Source organism: Chinchilla lanigera, unplaced genomic scaffold (genome assembly GCF_000276665.1).
Source record: "Chinchilla lanigera isolate Chin_1 unplaced genomic scaffold, ChiLan1.0 scaffold00024, whole genome shotgun sequence".
NCBI lineage: Eukaryota > Metazoa > Chordata > Mammalia > Rodentia > Chinchillidae > Chinchilla > Chinchilla lanigera.
Genome location: NW_004955425.1, coordinates 26,721,458 through 26,739,505, shown reverse-complemented (window position 1 = coordinate 26,739,505; position 18,048 = coordinate 26,721,458). Strand labels below are relative to the sequence as shown.

At 45.8% G+C, this 18,048-nt stretch overlaps 1 protein-coding gene across 1 annotated transcript in view; it reads left to right on the top strand.

Annotated features, from left to right (window-relative positions):
- Window positions 1-18,048, top strand: part of Arhgef28 (Rho guanine nucleotide exchange factor (GEF) 28) — a gene marked incomplete at its 5' end in the record, with an annotated part of 297,038 nt that overhangs the window by 248,395 nt on the left and 30,595 nt on the right. The window contains 8 exon segments of the mRNA XM_005386067.2: window positions 1,536-1,714; window positions 2,770-2,861; window positions 3,862-4,044; window positions 6,127-6,258; window positions 8,998-9,098; window positions 12,005-12,043; window positions 12,142-12,189; window positions 16,553-17,047. Coding sequence (XP_005386124.1) covers window positions 1,536-1,714; window positions 2,770-2,861; window positions 3,862-4,044; window positions 6,127-6,258; window positions 8,998-9,098; window positions 12,005-12,043; window positions 12,142-12,189; window positions 16,553-17,047 — 1,269 coding nt within the window.

Sequence of the window (18,048 nt, the reverse complement as noted above, 5' to 3'; positions counted from 1 at the left end):
CCAGTAGTTTGTCTCCTCATGATGCATATTTTTTCATATCACTCTAAGAAACATAAGAAGGGATCCCTGGTCCATCCTGGCACATAGCTGCAGATGTGGCACAGCTATGCAATGCTGGGAAGACAGTCCAGCTAGCAGCAAGGAGTCAGTGGTGGGGAGCAGAGTACCGTGTTCTGGATGAAGGCGTCACTCTGTCCTTGAGGGAGAAACAAAACCATACTCTGCAGCTGACTCTGTAAACAGTGGTGGAAGCCACAAACCAGAGCAGATTCCTTATCTTTACCCCCAATGCCACTCATTCTACAGCCGTTCCTTTAGCCATCCTTTCAACTACAGCTTCGTATCCCAATCAGTGTTGTGAGTCCTCATCCCCAAGTCTGCTTGTGCTTAGTGAGGGGTATTGAAGCTCCACAGTAAATAATGGTAAAGAAGGTGATTTAATCATGGCGTGGACACCAAATTGTAGACTTTCTTCCTATTTCCCTTGGGGGGAATTGTAGTAAAATCTAATTCTACATTACCGAGTGCCTGCTCTGCAAAGTGTACAAAGATGAATTAGGCTCTTTTCTGTCCACCAAGGGCTCCTCTGGTTGGTGAGAAGAGACAGCTACAAGCAGCGCTGTAGTTCTGCTGCTGAGGTCTGCAGGACGATAGCGGAGGTGCTAGGTCAAGCCAGAGACTCTAAGGTCTTCTTCTTCATTCTTATTTTCTGTCCTACAGTGCACCTCTTCCATTTCTAGAGTTCTGTTTCCATTACAGAATTGAAACTGAAGTTCTATAAATACCCAAATTCAATAGACTTTTTATATCCTTCATTTTCGCAATCTCTTTGTAATATTTGATAGACTATTTTCCAGTCAAGTCCTCCTAGAAAAGTACCTTCTCCTGTGGCCACAGCATTTTGATATTTTTTCCTGCCTCTCTGATTTTTCTGTCTTTTTAAAAGCAGTTCTTTTAAACCACTATCTTTAAGGACCCACATTCCCCTTAACCTCATCTTTCTATCCTTTCTTCTGTCCACCCTCTCTGATGGAGAGCTCAGCAACTTCTGCAGCTCTTTTGAAAAGGTCCAAAAGGAAGTACAGGGGACCCTTGAGTTATGACTGTCCTACACTACAAGCAACATGGGTTATTACTGGACTTTTAGTTTAGCTTGGGACCAAAGTCTGGAGTTGTGACCCAAATGCTGGCCACTTGTGCTTCCGGATGGTCTCCGATACAGATTTAACCCTTAAGGCGTTCTGGAAGGAACATTACAGCATCCTTTCCTGTATGGGCTTAGTTGAGAAATCCTAGGCCAGTGTCTCTCTCAGGACACTGAGATCTGCCTGTACACAGGAGAGAGACTCTGAAGGCTGTAGAGGAGCCCGAGCCTTCAGCTGACAACCTGAGTTCCTGCCAGCCCTCCGAACGCACTGAGTTCCTAAGTCACCATAAAGATTTCTGTAGTCCCATTACTCTCTGCGGCTCATGGGTTTGGGGTGACTCACTTCAGAAGACGCTGTTTCATCTGAACATTCTCCCCTCCTCGGTAGGATCAGAAGCCATCAGTTATTTCCCTGCAGAAGCTCATTGCTAGAGAAGTTGCTAATGAGGAGAGAGGAATGTTTCTGATCAGTGCTTCATCCGCTGGTCCCGAGATGTATGAAATCCACACCAACTCCAAGGAGGAACGGAATAACTGGATGAGGCAGATCCAGCAGGCCGTAGAAAGGTAACCTTTTTCTCTGCTGGGAGTCTATGGCATGGACGTGTTCAGCAGGGAAAGTGTTCTAACCGCATCTCCTCTGTGTGAAACATTGCCTCAGCCAGCATGCTCTGCTCCCTGCCCCCGCCCCCATCTGCCTGCGGAAGCCCCGCACCTGCAGCTCTGCCTTCCGCTCACCTTCCCGCATGCAACGCCGTCCCCTGCCCACTGCCTGGACTTTTGCTGCAGCTCCTGGCTGCCCTGCTTCGCGAAGACCTCTTCAGTCCGAGTGACCTCTTCCTTACCCGCAATGCTTTGCCTCCTGCTCCCTAAGGCAGTTATTTGGTGCTTGGCATACACTGTCTTGTAGCTACTATCTTCATGCAGATACGTACATGGGTGTTTATGTCTTTAGACTGGAAGCTCCTTGAGAGCAGGGACTAGGCCATATGTCACCCTATGGGCTGAGTACTGAGGAATCATTTAATAAAAAATGTCTAAGTCAATCCATTCCTCCTTACTTGTGCAAGCACAGTTTTTGTAAATGAAGGTGTAAGAGAGGCTGTGATCAATCTTAAGGTAATTTGATGTGTTGGATCTGGATATTGTATAGAATTCTTCCTCCTGCTCTACGTTCCACCCAATATGGTGCCCTGTTCCCATCCCTTAACCCTTCTACCCTTCCTCCATTAAGAGCAGAAGTGCCCAAATGTCGTAAAAAGCAAGAATTATTACCTTAGTTGTACTTAATGCCAGCGTGAGTCATGCATGTGCCTGTGCATGTGTGTGCATATGCGTGCACATGCATGTATGTGTGCATGTGTGTGTGTGTGTATTTGCTGGAATGTTCGAGTCATCCTGTACTGCTGACTTTGAGAGCCAGATTGTGTTTATTATGGAAGATCCTTTATATACTCTGGAAGATCCCTCTTGTGGCCAGGCCAGGGGGTATGATGGTTCTCTTTATGCTGAATTTTTCATCTTTATGAATAACACTGTTACCAAGCTGCCCTGTTTTTTAATGAGCCTGAAGACGCTTGGATTTAGCTTCTTTTGTGTCTCTCAATTGCTGTCTTTTAAAGTTGCCCGGAAGAAGAAGGGGGAAGGACAAGTGAGTCTGATGAGGAGAGGCGGAAGGCTGAAGCCAGAGCGGCAAGAATCCAGCAGTGTCAAGGTACAGCTGGGCATGCCTCGCCGGCTGTGCTGCCCCGGGGTTTGGGAAAGCCCTGGTGCCATGCAGGGAAAGTCCTGACTGAGTGATTGTAAGTACCCGAGGCCCAGCCTGGTCACCCACTGGAGAAAAACCTGACCCTAGGCGATAGCTGCGGGCAAGCTGGGGCGCAGGAGCATGGACATTGGTGGCTGCTGGTTTAATTTAAGTTTAGGTTGCAACACTGTCTGGTCACAGTTGTACACTACTGCACTCATAGTCTGGTCACTGAGTGCAAATCTTTGAAGTAAGGAAATAAGGTTAGCTCTATTTTCAGTTCTGGCTGGACATTAGGCGCATACAGAGAGCTTGTTACTGATGCCTGGGCCCCTTGTCCATCTGAATCAGAATCTACACAGTGTGGGGTGTGGATCTGAGTGTTTTAAACTCTCCCCATGTGATTCCAAGGAGCACAGAAGACTGCATCTCCCTAAAGTCCTTGCCAGTTAAGGTCACTGAGCTTTAAGAATTCTCTAACATGTTGCAATATGAGGCTGATCATGGTCAAAGACATTAGGTGTTTAGAAACAAAAACATAAGCCAGTGTGTTTGGTTTTGACGAATATTGGCCAAAGCCCGAGGCATTTTAGGCCTTCACCTTGTTTTCCCTGTGGGCTTTCCCTCAGTGTGGATGAGACCACCTCAATTTTCATTCCTGAGCTGGTGTTCAGTCTTAATAGGAACCAGCCTGCATAAACAAAGCATGGCTTTGCCTGGTTTTCTGAAATTAGAGGAATGGGGAAGAAAATAAGCGTTTACTGAGTGCAGTGGAGGTGGAGAGTTGCTAAGTCCTTTACCAGGGGTGCAGACAGTGGAAGAGTCAGGATTTGAACCAGGGTCTGCCCTGTCCAACCACATGTGCTTTACCTTTAGAGCAGGCAGCTTGCTCTTGTAATTTGGATGTGCATATCAGTTGTTGTATTCATGGGAGTGATCACCTTGTATGGTAAACACTGTTTCTTAGAAATACTCAGTAACCAGGACCAGCAGATCTGCACGTATCTGGAGGAAAAGCTGCACCTCTATGCTGAACTTGGGGAACTGAGTGGCTTTGAGGACGTCCACCTGGAGCCCCACCTCCTCATTAAGCCTGACCCGGGAGAGCCCCCCCAGGCCGCCTCCTTACTGGCTGCAGCACTGAAAGAAGGTGAGTTGCTTTGGAAGGGATTTGATTTGACCACTTCTGGAAATGTTTATGCAGTGCCCACCGTGTGCCATACATTAGGGTGTCTGTGCTGAGGGTATAGCAGCACAAGATAGAGTCCTTACTTCCCTACAATTTGTGTTCTAGAAACGGCAACACATAGAGAAAGAAGTATGCCAGGCTATATCAATGTTGGGATATGAAGAAGGATGAGCAGGTTAAGGGGTGGCGGTGACAGAGTTTGAGTGGCTCTGTTGCAGATGGGGTGATGCAGTGATGTGTAAGCAGACTGAAGGAAGTGAGGGGACCAAAGGGTGCCCTGGGAAAGAGTGTCCCAGACACAGGAAGGAGCAGGCACAAAGGCCTTGAGGCCGGCGAGTGCCAGGCTTGCTTGAGGAATTGCGGGGGGGGGCAGTGCAGATTAAGTGAGGTGGGGAGGTGGGGAGTGGCAGGAGACGAGCCAAGAGTTAACCAGCTCTCGGGTTCCGTGGAGCCAGAAAGGGCTTTGGATTTCATGCCGCAGGAGATGAGAAGCGCCGTGGATTTTCAGTGGAGGAGGGACCCAGCTCGTGTAAAAGCAGCCCTCTGCCTGTGATGTGGAGAACAAAGCGTGAGGCAGCAAAGTACAGATCCTGGTAGTGACAGAGTCTAGGTCATAACATGGCAGGTGGTGGCCATGCTGGGAGGGACCCTTGGAAACAAAACAGTTGAGGAGACCAGAGGTCGTGGTAGCAGAAGGGTGCTTCAGGGCTGGAATTACTGAGAACTGGTGGGGATGGACTAAAGTAGGGACAGCACGTGTGCCGGGTGTGAGCTTGTGCTCACAGGCACAAGACAGGCAGGTGGCAGGGGGTGCAGGTGGAGGCCAGAGGTCAGGTGGCAGTGGCTTAGAGGCTGGCAGGAGAGATGAGGATAGTGGCCTAGAAGTGACAGTGGTGATGAAGGGGTAGCCACCGCCTGAGTGATGAGGGTGCAGTTGTTCAGACTAAGGGCTGGTATGCGGCCTTGGGCCCCTTGTGTCTCCCCGCCTGCTTCGGTGAATGAGTTTTATGGGAGCACAGCCTCGCTTGCTCACGGTGGCTGTGTCTGGTGCCTGTTTCCCAGCACGGCAGAGATGAACGGTGCTGAGTCTATATGGCTCACGAAACCTGCCGTGCTAACTGCGGAAACCGGGCGCTGCTGTAGCGCCTCAGAGCATTCCTTGCAGGAGAGAATTCAGAAATCGCATCTGTTATCTTTGTTTCACAGTGGAGGAAGGCAGGGTCTTCAGAAGGGCACCGCGATGTGGGCAGTGGGGCCACCACCAGAATCATCGGTTTATTTGTCACTCATCACACGTTCACTAAGGAAATCTCCAGTTCTTACTTGTCGGAAGCTATGCCTAAAGCAGTCGTACGATGTTCCCAGAGTATCTTATGAATCGAATAGTTGCAAAGAGTGTTTTAGAAATGTGCGTAGGGGCTCACAATTCTGTTCATCCACACTGGCGTTGAAACCCTTTGGTTGTAAACAAAGACTTCGTCTCCTTGGTGTGGTGTTGCCTAAGCAGTCGTGAGTGCTTGATTTGAACACACATCTCATCTTTGGAGAATTTGTCCCCGCGGGTCTAGAGTGAAAACTGGGAATCCCCATTATGAAAGGCAAGTTTGGAGACATGCTCTTTTTGAAGAACAGCTAATATTTCTGAATAACAGCTTTAAGAATCATGCTGCCTGATAGCATAATTATATTAGTGGAAGTACAGGAATTTTTTAAGCATACTAATTTACTGAAAGTTGCCTTTGAGATATTTTTATACAGTGAGCTTTTACTTTGTTATTGCGGTAATTCTCTACTGCAAAATGATGCTGACAGTACTGATTTTGATTGCAGGAGCTCACACATTTTCTGTAAAAGGCCAGAGTACACACATTTTAGGCTTCTCGGGCCGCGCTGCCTCAGAGATCTATTCCCAAGAACACCTCCGCGAACAAGCTTTCCAAAGCAGAAAGTCAATGTTTAGCTCCTGGGCGATGTAAAAACAGTGCACTTTGTCGAATGTGCATATATGTGTTCTGCGAATTTATTTATTTTTCTGCTTCTTAGCGGAAAGTCTGCGCATCGCAGTGAAGGCCTCGAAGCTGCATGGTGTGAGTCACTCCTCCAAGGACACTGGTGCAGAGTCTGCCTCGAGGGGTGCGCTGGGCTCTGACGACGTCCCAGGCTCGCCTGCTGCCTGTAAGTGAAAGTGCAGACCTTGCACACGGTCGGTGGAACCTGGCATGGTCACCTAAAGTGAAAGCACCGGGTCTATCTCTATTGGGAGGAGACTAAATGTATTTTTTTAAATTAGAAAAAAAATGACATGAGCTAGGCCAGCCATAAATACTTACTGTGTTCATAGAGTACTGGTATGGTGTCCCAAGGATAACGACTCCCAAGTGGTTCTCTGGTTCTGTTTCTCATCCAAACACTGCTTCTCCCCGAAACCATTCCTGGCCTCATTTTGCATGTGATGCATTGAAAACAGTTTTGAAAGGACCAAGCTTTGGTTGTGTGGCCCACGGCAGAATTACCAAGGTTTTGACATTCATTGCTATATACTTTATTGTTTATTTATTTGTTTACTTTTTGCATTACCATATACTTTAATGTGGGTGTCAAAATTTATATTAAAACACCATTCTGATTCATTTTAAATACAGAAAGACCAGAGAATTGGTTCAGGTAATTTCTCGGAACCTAATTATACTGTTGTATGTGTAGTGTAAGGCCAGAAAGGGTTCCAAAATAATAACGAGCATCTTTTTCTCATGGAGTGGTTGATAAAATCTTTACTTCGAAAAGGTCCTATATGTATACAGTAAAACATCTTCAGAAATGAGGGATTGGAGGATTGTATGGTTTTCGCATTTCTTTGGTCTATACATGGTATAGTTTTTTAATTCTATACATTTCTTACAAGCAGCAATCATTACTTTCCCCTCTCCAGTTCTGCTTTATCTAATCTGGGGTTTCTATTTTCAGAATGTGCACATATGCTTTCCATTTCAGCACAGGCTGGATTCATCAGGGGAATCGTGCCCTGGGTGATTTCCCTTTACAAGAAGAACCTCATTATGCCATTGAGGAAGTTCTGTCTAAAAATAACTGTAGGCCTCTGTGCATTCTGCCTCACCCCGAGGACAGCTGGACAGGCCCCGCTCAGCCCGCAGCTGCTCAGAGTGAGGGCCCCTCCCCTCCATCCCTCCTCCGTCCGTCCCCCAGGCCAGGCAAGAGGGCTGTCCTGTCCGCATCTGTTCTCCTGTCCTTTGGGAAAGCTGCCAACAGCCACTCATGGGATATGCTAGAACCAGAGCAGTTCCATAGCAGCAGCCAGGTAGAGGCGCTGCAGGGGCAAGTGGTAGGGTCCCCCTGTCCCCCAAAGGCCCCTCTGTCCTGGGAACATGGTGCCCCAAGAGGCTGATTCTCTTTATAAAGTTATTAAGGGCACAATATTGTCCTAAATGAAGACCCATAACTTATGGGTCTGTTCTGCAATTGGCTTTACATCTGGGCCCTTCCCTGTGAAACCCAAGTCAGACTGAGTGCGTAAGCCAGGCAGAGTGCTATTTTCGGTCCCCAGACTCTTGATCGCGTAGCCATGTGCAGTCTAGCTTCGTGAAGTCTGGTGTGCTGGAGACCCTGCACCCTCTCTGGGGTGGCCCATGGGGAAAGAACTTGCTTCAGGCTCTGCCCTCATGTGGCTCCTCGCTGGCTCCTGTACACACCAGATTGTCCCCATCTCTATGAGGCACAGGAGAGGAGGAAGTGGCTGATTATGGGGTAGTGCTTTTGGCGTCTCTTTGAAGAGTTAGGAGGGGCACCCAGAAGTGGACACACTTTTTAAGGGGCAGAAAAGTCTCTATGAAATGTGCCTTCATTATCAGTGAGCGGCACGGACACAGTGAACTTGACTTTCAGCTGATGTCATCTGAAGCAGTTTTTGCAACAAAACACTTCTTTGTTTTAGAAGAGGCCTTCAGAGGCCTAGACAACGCTCGTTCTCCAAAGGTAGAAGTATTTCTATTCATTTAAACACAGAGAAAAACCATTTCCTCCACTGGAAATAAAGTTTCAAGATGACACTGAATAAAAATTTTTATAAATTTATAAAGTGAGCATGTTTCTCCTCAGGGTGCTGGTTAGAGAGTGTGCAAGGGCTGTGAGAAGTCTAGTTTTACTCAGTGCGGGGTGGCGCACCGTAACCGTTCCCCGAGTTCACATGGTACATAAGTCAATCAGTTCCTGCCGGCAGAGAGTTAATGGATGAAGTGAAATTTGTATTTGGTAGTTAAGGATATTTCTGGGCTCATTTCTGTGCTTTTATAGTTCAAATGTGCAGCTCTTACAGAATTTATGAATGTATAGCACATGTCAGAAAGGTGAGACATCAGAGGCCTTGAGGCAGTGAGATAAGCTCTCAGTGTGTGACTCTGAAGCCTAAACATCAGCCACTGGCAGCCTCTGTAGAGCGATGCATCCTCCTGCCTTCCTCCTGACCCTGTTCAGCGGCTGCTACTCTCACTCTGCCCAGGGGGGCACCCAGCACGGCCTGGCTCTGCCAACAGACCCTGCTTTTGCTGCTGGGCCTGTTTTACACGCACCCTCCCCTGGGGCTCTTCCCTATGATTTGGAGGTGGGACATAGAATCCGGCCCCCGGGCCCCGCAAACAACACATGAGGGCGCAGGTGCAGGAGAGACTGGGGGTTCACTCATGCTGCTTCTCAGTGTGGTGCCCGCTGGTGCGCAAGCTCCATGTGGGCAGGGACGGCGGACCTGGTGCTCCTTGACACCTCGGATAGGAGTGTCCAGTGTGTTCTCCTGATGACGTTTTCCGCCGCGGAGTGTGTGTTGGCTGTGTGCAGGGGGACGCAGCTGGCTGGCTGATGTTTCACGCTGCCCTTTTTGTCTCTGTCTCAATGGTGTGCGTCCAGCACCAGCCACGGAAGGGACGGAAGGAAGAGGCTGCTGGGATGTGGATCCCGGGATCCAGGGCGTGCTAACCCGCTTGGCAGCCTCCGATGCGGGGGAGAAGGTATGGCTAACCATTCCTTAGTAAACGCCGCGGTTTCTTTGTACAGTGAAAGCGCCCCGGTCCTGCCCTTCCCATGGCAGTGCGTGGTATGAAAGTGCTTTCCTGAACTGTTCTTGATTTCCTTCAGTATTCACATGTAGGCTTTCTAACATTTCTTCTGTTCTTGTTCTTCCTGCACGTGCAGGTGTAGACAAAAACAATTGGAAAGTTATTTTTACAAAAGATTGAAATCTCTTATGTGTGCATGTTTATCTGACTCTGTGCTTCCGGGCTTTACTTTCCTCACCACAGTTTCGCCGCCCGCCCCACCCGCCTGGCGCCTCTGCCGCGAGGAGCGCTGGGCCCGGACCTCACACAGCCATGTGGCGCCGATGTAGCAGGGGTGGCTTCACCTTCGGGGTGTCCCTGCTCCTTCTCCTTCCTCACCTTCTGCTCTTTCTCCAGTTGTTGTCCCATCACTGCTCACATGTTTACTGCTTTTGGTTCATTTTTAATTCGTGAAACCATCTTTCACTTTCAAGAGTGAGGTTGTTCCAAGGGCTGCTTCTCTTTCAGCACATTGTGTGCATAGCGTATACCTCACTTTAAAAATTAAACACAAGCAGTTTCCTCCTAACTTCAAGTAAAATTGTCAAGTGTCATAAATAGGGGAAGAATTAAACTGTGATTCTGGGAGTTGGCAAATCAACCTTCTCAGGGTTATCTGGGGTGTGAGAGTTTGCCTTTGTCTAAAATTGAATTAGGTCCCTTACTAAATACTAAAATGTACCAACATAGAAATATATATACACATATACACACACATATTTATGATGCAGCATATGTCAGATCTTCTCTTATAGATGTAACATACTTTGCATATTATTTTCTGTAAATATTACACATAACAGAGAAACCCAGTCCAAGGATTTAAAGAATCCATGGAATAGACTGCTGTCATTTGGCATTCTTCTTCAAACTTCATAGGCTAAGAAGTGAATGCGTTATTTCATTGTAAGCCTTATAATTTATTTGTCTTATGTGCTTCCTGCTTTCTATCTTTTTTTAAGTTCAGACTTTTAAGTCTGAAGTTTGTAGTTTTCAACTTCTTTGATGTTATTAGGAGAGAGACCAAGAAGGTGAGCTGCTCAGGAATAGTCTCGTCCGGAAGGGAGAGCTGTGGTGGACCCACTCCCGGCTCAGTCACAGGTGGCTACGTGAGATCAAATGTCCAGGTTCCTCTTTGAATTAACCTGTCTGGAAAATTTGGCCCTTAATTAATAAGACATTTTGAGAAACTGAGTAAATTCAGATATAGGAAAAGATCACCAGAAATCAAACTTCTAAAAGTATACCATGGATATTTGTCATTAGCTCCCTTAATAAGGTAAGGCTAAAGCAAATTTCTGAAAGAATTAAAGAAAAATTAAATGTGTAACCCGAACATCAGAAATCCTAACTCATCAGCTGCAGTTACAGGCTTAGACCACCAGGTGGCAGACAAACTCCGTTTAAGAAGAATATGCGCATCCTGCGTTGTATTAAACTGGTTCCTGGTACAAGTAACTACATGTAGCCCAATCCAACTCATTGCTACATGTCTAATTTTTATGGAGTATAAAAATTAATACCAGATGGTCTCACCGCAAATGCAAACATATATGGACGGGCAAGGACAGAATCAGAAAAAAACTGAACACTCTAAATCTCACGACGGGACAGGGGTTCTTAGTCCTGATGTCTCCTCCCGGATTGGACACAGATCTAATCCCTTTAAGCTCCTCTCCTTTTCCAGCCTTTGTCCTCTCCCAATCATGCGGACTTCTTAGGAATGAAATATTTAATTGTGGCAGAAGAGGGATGACGAAAGCTAGGTGGCTCGTTATCAGCCTGAGCTAGTTGCATTTAGCCTCAGTTGGAAGTTACCTGAGAACTTTACCATGGCTGATTGCCTTTTACAGCTTAAAATGAGACCTGCTCAGAAAAGAGCCAGCAGCATAATGGAGGCTACAGACTCGGGGGGCCGGGGCTGTGACGAGGTCCCGCAGCGTACGGCGTGGAGTGTGTAGGGGGTGATCGGCACTTCCTTACCGGATGTGCTGCCAGAGTCACACTGCTGTTCACGGGTGAAGGGTCCATCACATCCAGGCATCCCCTCATTTTGCAGATAGAATACTGAATACATAGATAAAGTCTTGCTATGCATTAGCTTACATCAGAGTGGGAGATGACAGACAGTACATGATTGAACGAATGTTTAATTCAGTTCTGGAAACTGAAAATCCTCAGAATCCACATGTTCCCTTAATGTGTGCTTCGGGAGAGATGAAACACGAAGCATAGACCATCCTCAAGAAGCAGGCAGACCCTGCGGCCTTATTTGTGGGCTTTGCACGGGTCCATGAACTGTAATGGCGTAGGATCTGGAGGAGGCCAGCTCAGTGATCCCTTTGGGCTGTCTCTGGGTCTGGTTTCTTTTCTCAGGCACTGGCTGTGTTGTCATCATAAGTCACAAACTCTGAGTCAGAGAGCCAGAGGCCTGGCACGATGCTCCCTAGCTTTCAAGACTAGTCTCCAGGACACAAGATTGGCATGGCCTGGGAGACAGCCACTGCCACTGCCTGGGCACGGACCGCTCTGTGGGTGGTGTGTTTGCTCACGCCAAGACCATCGCCTAGAATGTGCACATCTTCCTGGCTGCCCTCCCTCCTGGGTTGAAGGTGGCTCCCTAAGGCCTCCCTGCACTGCTAGCCCCAGCTTTTGGTGGGGAGGGTTCTCAGTGTTAAGGGGGTGCTGAATCCCGCAGGCTGCTCTTGCAGGGAGGAGACAGAGTCGCTGTAGATGAGGTCATCGAGTTTAGAGAGTGCGCATCATGCTCTCGAAAGCTGGAGTGGTCCTTCATCTCCTTGTGCTTTCGTGTATTGTAGGTGGAGCGTCGAAGTTTCCCAGGGTCTTCCCAGGCAGAGGTGAGCGACGCCTGCTTTAAACATATCCCCATTCTTTCTCAATTTGGGGATAAAGAGCATGGTTCTAAAAGTTTGACCCATGTCCTCTTATTTTTCAGATTGTACAAGCTATACAGAACTTAACTCGTCTCTTATACAGCCTTCAGGTAATGCCCCCCTCTCCCCTTTGGGCCTTGTGCATGTTTCTGTCAGTACAGCTCACTTGGGTGATCCCCACACTGGGACAGTTAGTGCACCTGAGAGGCGGTGAGCGATCTTAGGAGAATGCCGGTCCCCGAGGTGTGATTCAGCGCGAGGAGCTGAACTTCACCTGGATTTGTAGGCACGGGGCAACACCACCACTACTGCATTTTATGGACACATTTCTTCTCAGAAACCGTAAAGCAGTCCATATGTTTAAAAGGTAGCGAACGTCAGGCTCTGGCTCAACATTCACAGTGGAGCTCTCAGGTGCGTGTAGCATGGTTTCATGCTTTCTGGTGAAAACTTAAATTCACACCTACCCTGGTTCCATTTCCGTAAGTGGCCTTTGGTCTAAGAGCCGCTGAGGCCTTCCTGCTTCTGTGTGTTCACCACTGCACATTTCTGGAGACTCTGTCTGTGGGGGCCCAGTGCCGAGGGCCGAGCCCACAAAAACTAATAACCTCAGAGCCTGCCTCAAGGGATTGTTTATCTCTCAAGAAAATTGGGTAAAATTATGCCTGCCCTGGGGAGTAGCATCTGCACGTTTCCTCAGGCCAGGCTCAAGAAAGAAGCTTCATGGACCCATTTGCTTAATTGACTGACTAAATTTTTTAATGCTATAAAGTCAGCGTTATATTGTAGAAAGATTTGTGGGAAAACTTAGGAATATAAGTAAATGAAATGACTTCCGATTCTATATTGAAATATTGAGTTCCTAGTATAGGGAGAGTCGCAGTCATGCTGGGGCACATTCCTTCACCTTTTAGGTTGTTCCACGTGCACTTTTGGTGACATCTACCTTTCTGGCCACCAGCTATTATTGTATAAGCATGATTTGTAATGAATATATAATATTTGAGTCAAATTCTTGTTCTTTACATTCTTGTGTTATTAATGACAAAATGTGGACAGTCTTGTGTATCCGTCCTTTGACTATATCTAAATGTTCCTTTTGACTTCATCTACATGTTTCCTAGGCCAAACTACTAGAATTGGGTTTTGTTTTTTTTTTGTTTTGTTTTTTTTGTTTGTTTTTTTTTCTGGTACCAGGAATCAAACTCAGGACCTCGTACTTGCCAGACAGACACTGTGCCCCTGAGCTAAATCCCCAACCCCTTGAACTGGGTTTTTTAGGTGCCTAATGAACATTGAAAAAATAATGAAATTGAACAACCTTCTTTCTCCTCATTTTGAAAATGGATCAAGATGTCTGATTACTTTAATTTGTACTTCTTTGATTGCTAGTGAGACTAAACTCTTCTCTCATTGGCTTAGCATTCATTCAAATTTCTTATGTCTTACCAAAACAATTAAAATGAAATTTTATTATCATCATGAACTAAATTAGAGACAATGGGCGCTTTTGCCATGGTCAGTTCTACTACCTAAGAATATGGATCAGCCATCTCTTATTTTATGTTCTGTCTGAAAGATTTACAGTTGTCTTCATGCAGGTTATATGTACAATTACATGGATAACTTCCCCAATTATTATTGGGGTTATTGCTGACATAAAGAAAAGTAATAGTTTTTATATATTTCTTTTGTAGCTGCCCAACGTATTAAACTTTATTTTTATCTTAATAGCTTCTTCATTGAGTCTTTGACATATTCCAGTTGGGAAATAAAAGTTGGAAAGGAGCGGTATTATGGCTACTCTTCAATAATTACATCAGTTTCACTTTCTTGCTTTATTGCTTTAGCAAGAACTTCTGAAAACATGTTAGCTAACAGTGGTGAAGGCAAGGCCCTTGTCGGGGTCGAAGTTCTGTGAGAAGGCCTTTAATGTCTTACATCAGATACATTAGTCTGAGGTCGATGTTCTTAAAGCTAAATTGATCTTGTAAAACAAATATACTTTCTTTTAAGTGTCAAGATAGGAAGAGTATAGTTAGAGCATAATCCATTAAATCTTGGGGGTTGAAAATCTCCATCATCCTGGCTTTTGTTGCCTGCTGAAAACACTCACAAGATCATCTCTCTTCCTCAGCCCTGTGAGGATTGCAGGTTCACAAAGTCCAGCAACCTCAGTGAGCTCATTTTTGCAGCCGGTTAGGTTAAAGCCATGTGGGAGATATCAGAGTCCCCCGTGGATTCTGTGAGCCCAGCGTTTTGAGCTGGCCTGCTGACTTGGGCTCTGGAAGATGTCTGTTCACAGAAGTCATTTCTTTATGTGCTGAGTCTTTTATGTGCGCTTGAAGTTTTCACATAGGCATGTCAGAATGCGATGGAAATGTAATTGGATTCCTGTGTCAGAAGAGGAGAACAAGAGAAAAATATAGACAAGGTAAAAAGGAAAAGACAGAGGCGTATGAGCAAAATGGAGTGAAGAGAGGGTGAATTGGGAAGCACTTAAATGTTTGCCCTAAATACAAATGTCATCTTTAAATGTGGAAATGAATATCCAGTCTTCAGATTCCACCTGTGTTCCATGGAAGACAATGACCTTATTCCAGATGTTAAGTAGGCATGAAAAATTCTTCATAATCACTGAGATGTCCTAAATATAATCTTTACATGAGAGTTATTGTGTATCATGTATGTGTCCTTTTGATATATAAAATTTGAATTTTATTTGTTTTACCAAACTGTTGCCCTTAGAGTTCATTGGAGTTAGTAATGGTGTAGTCTGCTGCATGATTATGCTTATTTTATTAGTATTTACTATATGTTAATTATTTCATATTTAGCAAGCACAGTAACCAGTATCTGTTGTCAATGATAATCACTGTCCTCTGTAACAACTTCTATAAACCATTAATATTCAAGTGAGGCTGGATGTTTAAAATTAATTTTCAGATTCAAAAAATATGAACTTTATTTCAGAAGACCCCAATAAATACCTTTTCCAGCTTTACCCCACATCAAATAGGAGAGTTAACTTTCTTTAACTGTCAAAAGTACACTAAACTACTGATTTAACAAAGAATTGGTAGCGAAATCCTGATCTTCTCAACCTCTGTTACATGTACAGAATTTAAAAATTCTCAGCAAGGAAAAATGTGATTTTATTCCTAGCGGGGCAGCAGTTTCTCATTCTGAGTCAGAGTGCACACATACCCACTGCGTGTCTGCTTTTAGCTTGCCCTTTCTGTACTGCTTTGCATTTTAAGTGGGAACTTTTAAAACTAAACGCTTCCATGGGTGTTCTAGGAGATTTTTCTGATTTGGTTTAGTGGCATCTTTCCAAGCCTTGGCGATTATTTCCTGTGACGCTGCCAAACTTTTCCTAGGCAGACACTGTAACTCAAAATGTTCTTTAATCTTTTGGTAATGTCCTGTGGGATTTAGAGTATCTCCTTTCCTTAATCATCCCAGCCTCCTGTTAGCAATCTATTAAACAAATGAATTTCAGCTTGGTTCTCAATGCGTGGCCTTTCTGCTATACGTGCAAAGCCAGCAAGGAGGCCAGCTTTAGCTACTTATGATCTCTTAAAAATAATATTACCTTCTATGCTGTGGCATTGTGTTATAAAAAGATCATTTACCCAAAGTCTCCAAATAGTTGGCTTATTTTTATATCTTCGTGAAAGCAACACTTGTAACTCTGGTAATGTCTCTTTGGGGTCTCAAATAAAGGCTGTTCTTAGGTTTGTACAGATTCTTAAATTCCTATGAATTATTGACTGGGCAGACTTCAGGAAGAGATTGAGGTGTGGAACAAGAATGTAGAGTCTTGTAATTCTGCGTTCTGAGTGCTTACTCAGAACTTACCTAAATATTAATCAATAACCAGCAACCAATAGACTCATTTCCAAAGGAAATGAGTATAATCTACCTTCTGTAGATACCTATACTGTATCCTTTGATTCAGCCAAACCTGGTTAGGAAAAAAAGTCCACAAAAGCTCCAAAACCCAGAACTTGACTTTCTTTTTTTTAGAAGGCTACACTGAATCTTTGTGAATGAAGTGATGTGTAGGCAACCGTCTTGGGTAGCACTAGTAATCTAGAGGTGCTTCAAAGTATGTGAGAGAATGTGCCTGGGTTATACTGAAAATACTCAGCCATCTTACATAAAGAGTTTAGCATCCTTGGATTTTTGTATCCATGAGAAGCTGGAAGCACTCCCTTTCAGAGAGCAAGAATAACAGGATTGATATTGTGCTTTATTTCTTCTCTATATAAATTCCTAGGTCCTTCCACTAGGAAATACAGACAAGTCTATGTAAAATGCTGAAGTCTGTCTTTGGATGTGTCCTGGGAAAAGGGCAGAGTGTTAAGAGGAAATCGTTGTATTGTACTTTTTGAGCTCAGAAGCACTTCAGCCCAAGGGGCACAGGGTAGGACCCCTGACTTCATTCATTTGCCCTCCTCTGCCCTGCAGGCTGCCTTGACCATCCAGGACAGCCACATCGAGATCCACAAACTGGTCCTCCAGCAGCAGGAGAGCCTGGCCCCTGGCCACTCTTTCCTGGGCGGCCCCTTCCAGGACCAGGAGAAGTCGCACAGCCTGGAGAAGCAGCGTGAAGAGCTGGCCGACGTCCACAAGCTCCAGCACCAGCTGCAGCAGGAACAGAGGCGCTGGCTGCGCACCTGCGCGCAGCAGCAGCGGGAGCAGGAGGCCAAGGAGAGCTGGCTGCAGGCGCGGGAGCGGGAGTGCCAGTCGCAGGAGGAGCTGCTGCTGCGGAACCGCGGCGAGCTGGAGCACCAGCTGCAGGAGTACCGGCAGAACCTGGAGCGGCTGAGAGAGGGCCAGCGCCTGGTGGAGCAGGAGAAGGAGAGGGTGAGAGCGCAGCAGGGCCTGCTGGGCCCCTGGAGGCACAGTCGGCAGCGGAGCCTCCCTGCAGCCTTCCCTTCCTGCCCATCTGGGAGCGAGGAGGTAGGCCCTGCCCCTGCGTCCTGCGAGGCTGGGCCCTGCCTGAGGCCTTGGTGCCGGTTCTCAGCAGGGGCGCCCAAGCCTCTCTCAATCTGTAGATAGAGCCGGGAGCTTTTAGAAATGATGCTGGAACGTCTTAAGCTGAAATACGGAAAATGGAAAAGCCTGGGTCTTAATGGGCCGCTGTACTCTGAGACACCCTAACCTAAGGAGGATCGCAGGACTGAGCTGTCCCTGAAAGATTGGGGGGCTGGTTCTGGAGCCACAGGAATTGTGAGCTGGCATGTCTCCATTATTTTAAGGACCTTGTATGTAGGATCTGCTCTTATGGATGGAGAACATTCTCCCATATTCTGTGGTACATGGGCCTTTTAGTAGGTGAATCAGTTGTTAATGTATATTGTAAGTGCTGAACAGAGCAGGCATAACACTGCTCTGTTACAACAGGGTCGGTCTCTCTTTGTGAACTGGACATAGAAATTCAAAATCCACTTGCTAGTACTAGTTATGAGGTGTGCTGATTACTGGCCAAATAGGATAAAACCTTCCGGAGAATTCTGTGATCCTTTGCGTCTTCTCCAACCATGCTACGCATTAAGTGTTTATTTTCTTGCACTATGTGCATTGCACGTGTGCTTCTTACTGGTAGTGTATAAAGTTATGAGAATTAATAGGTTTATTAATTAAGAACTGTGCTGTACTGTTTCTTTTTAAATTCATTAAATACACTTGGCACAGATTCCTCATTTTTATATAGATATATTTGCAACTTTTTTAATTTAGCAAAATCAGACTTGATACTTTCTCTGATTTAAAGAGGACGTCTTTAATGGTAAGCATACTATGCCTTTTAAGAAAGGTATAGTGCGTAGTGACTTGAAGTGTTTGGTTCCAGTTCATTTAAAGGAGGTGAGAAGGGAGAGTAAATAGTAATATTCTTCCTGACCTCACTCTTACTGAAATCTGAATTGCTAGATTCTATTAGAAATAAATACAGAACTTGT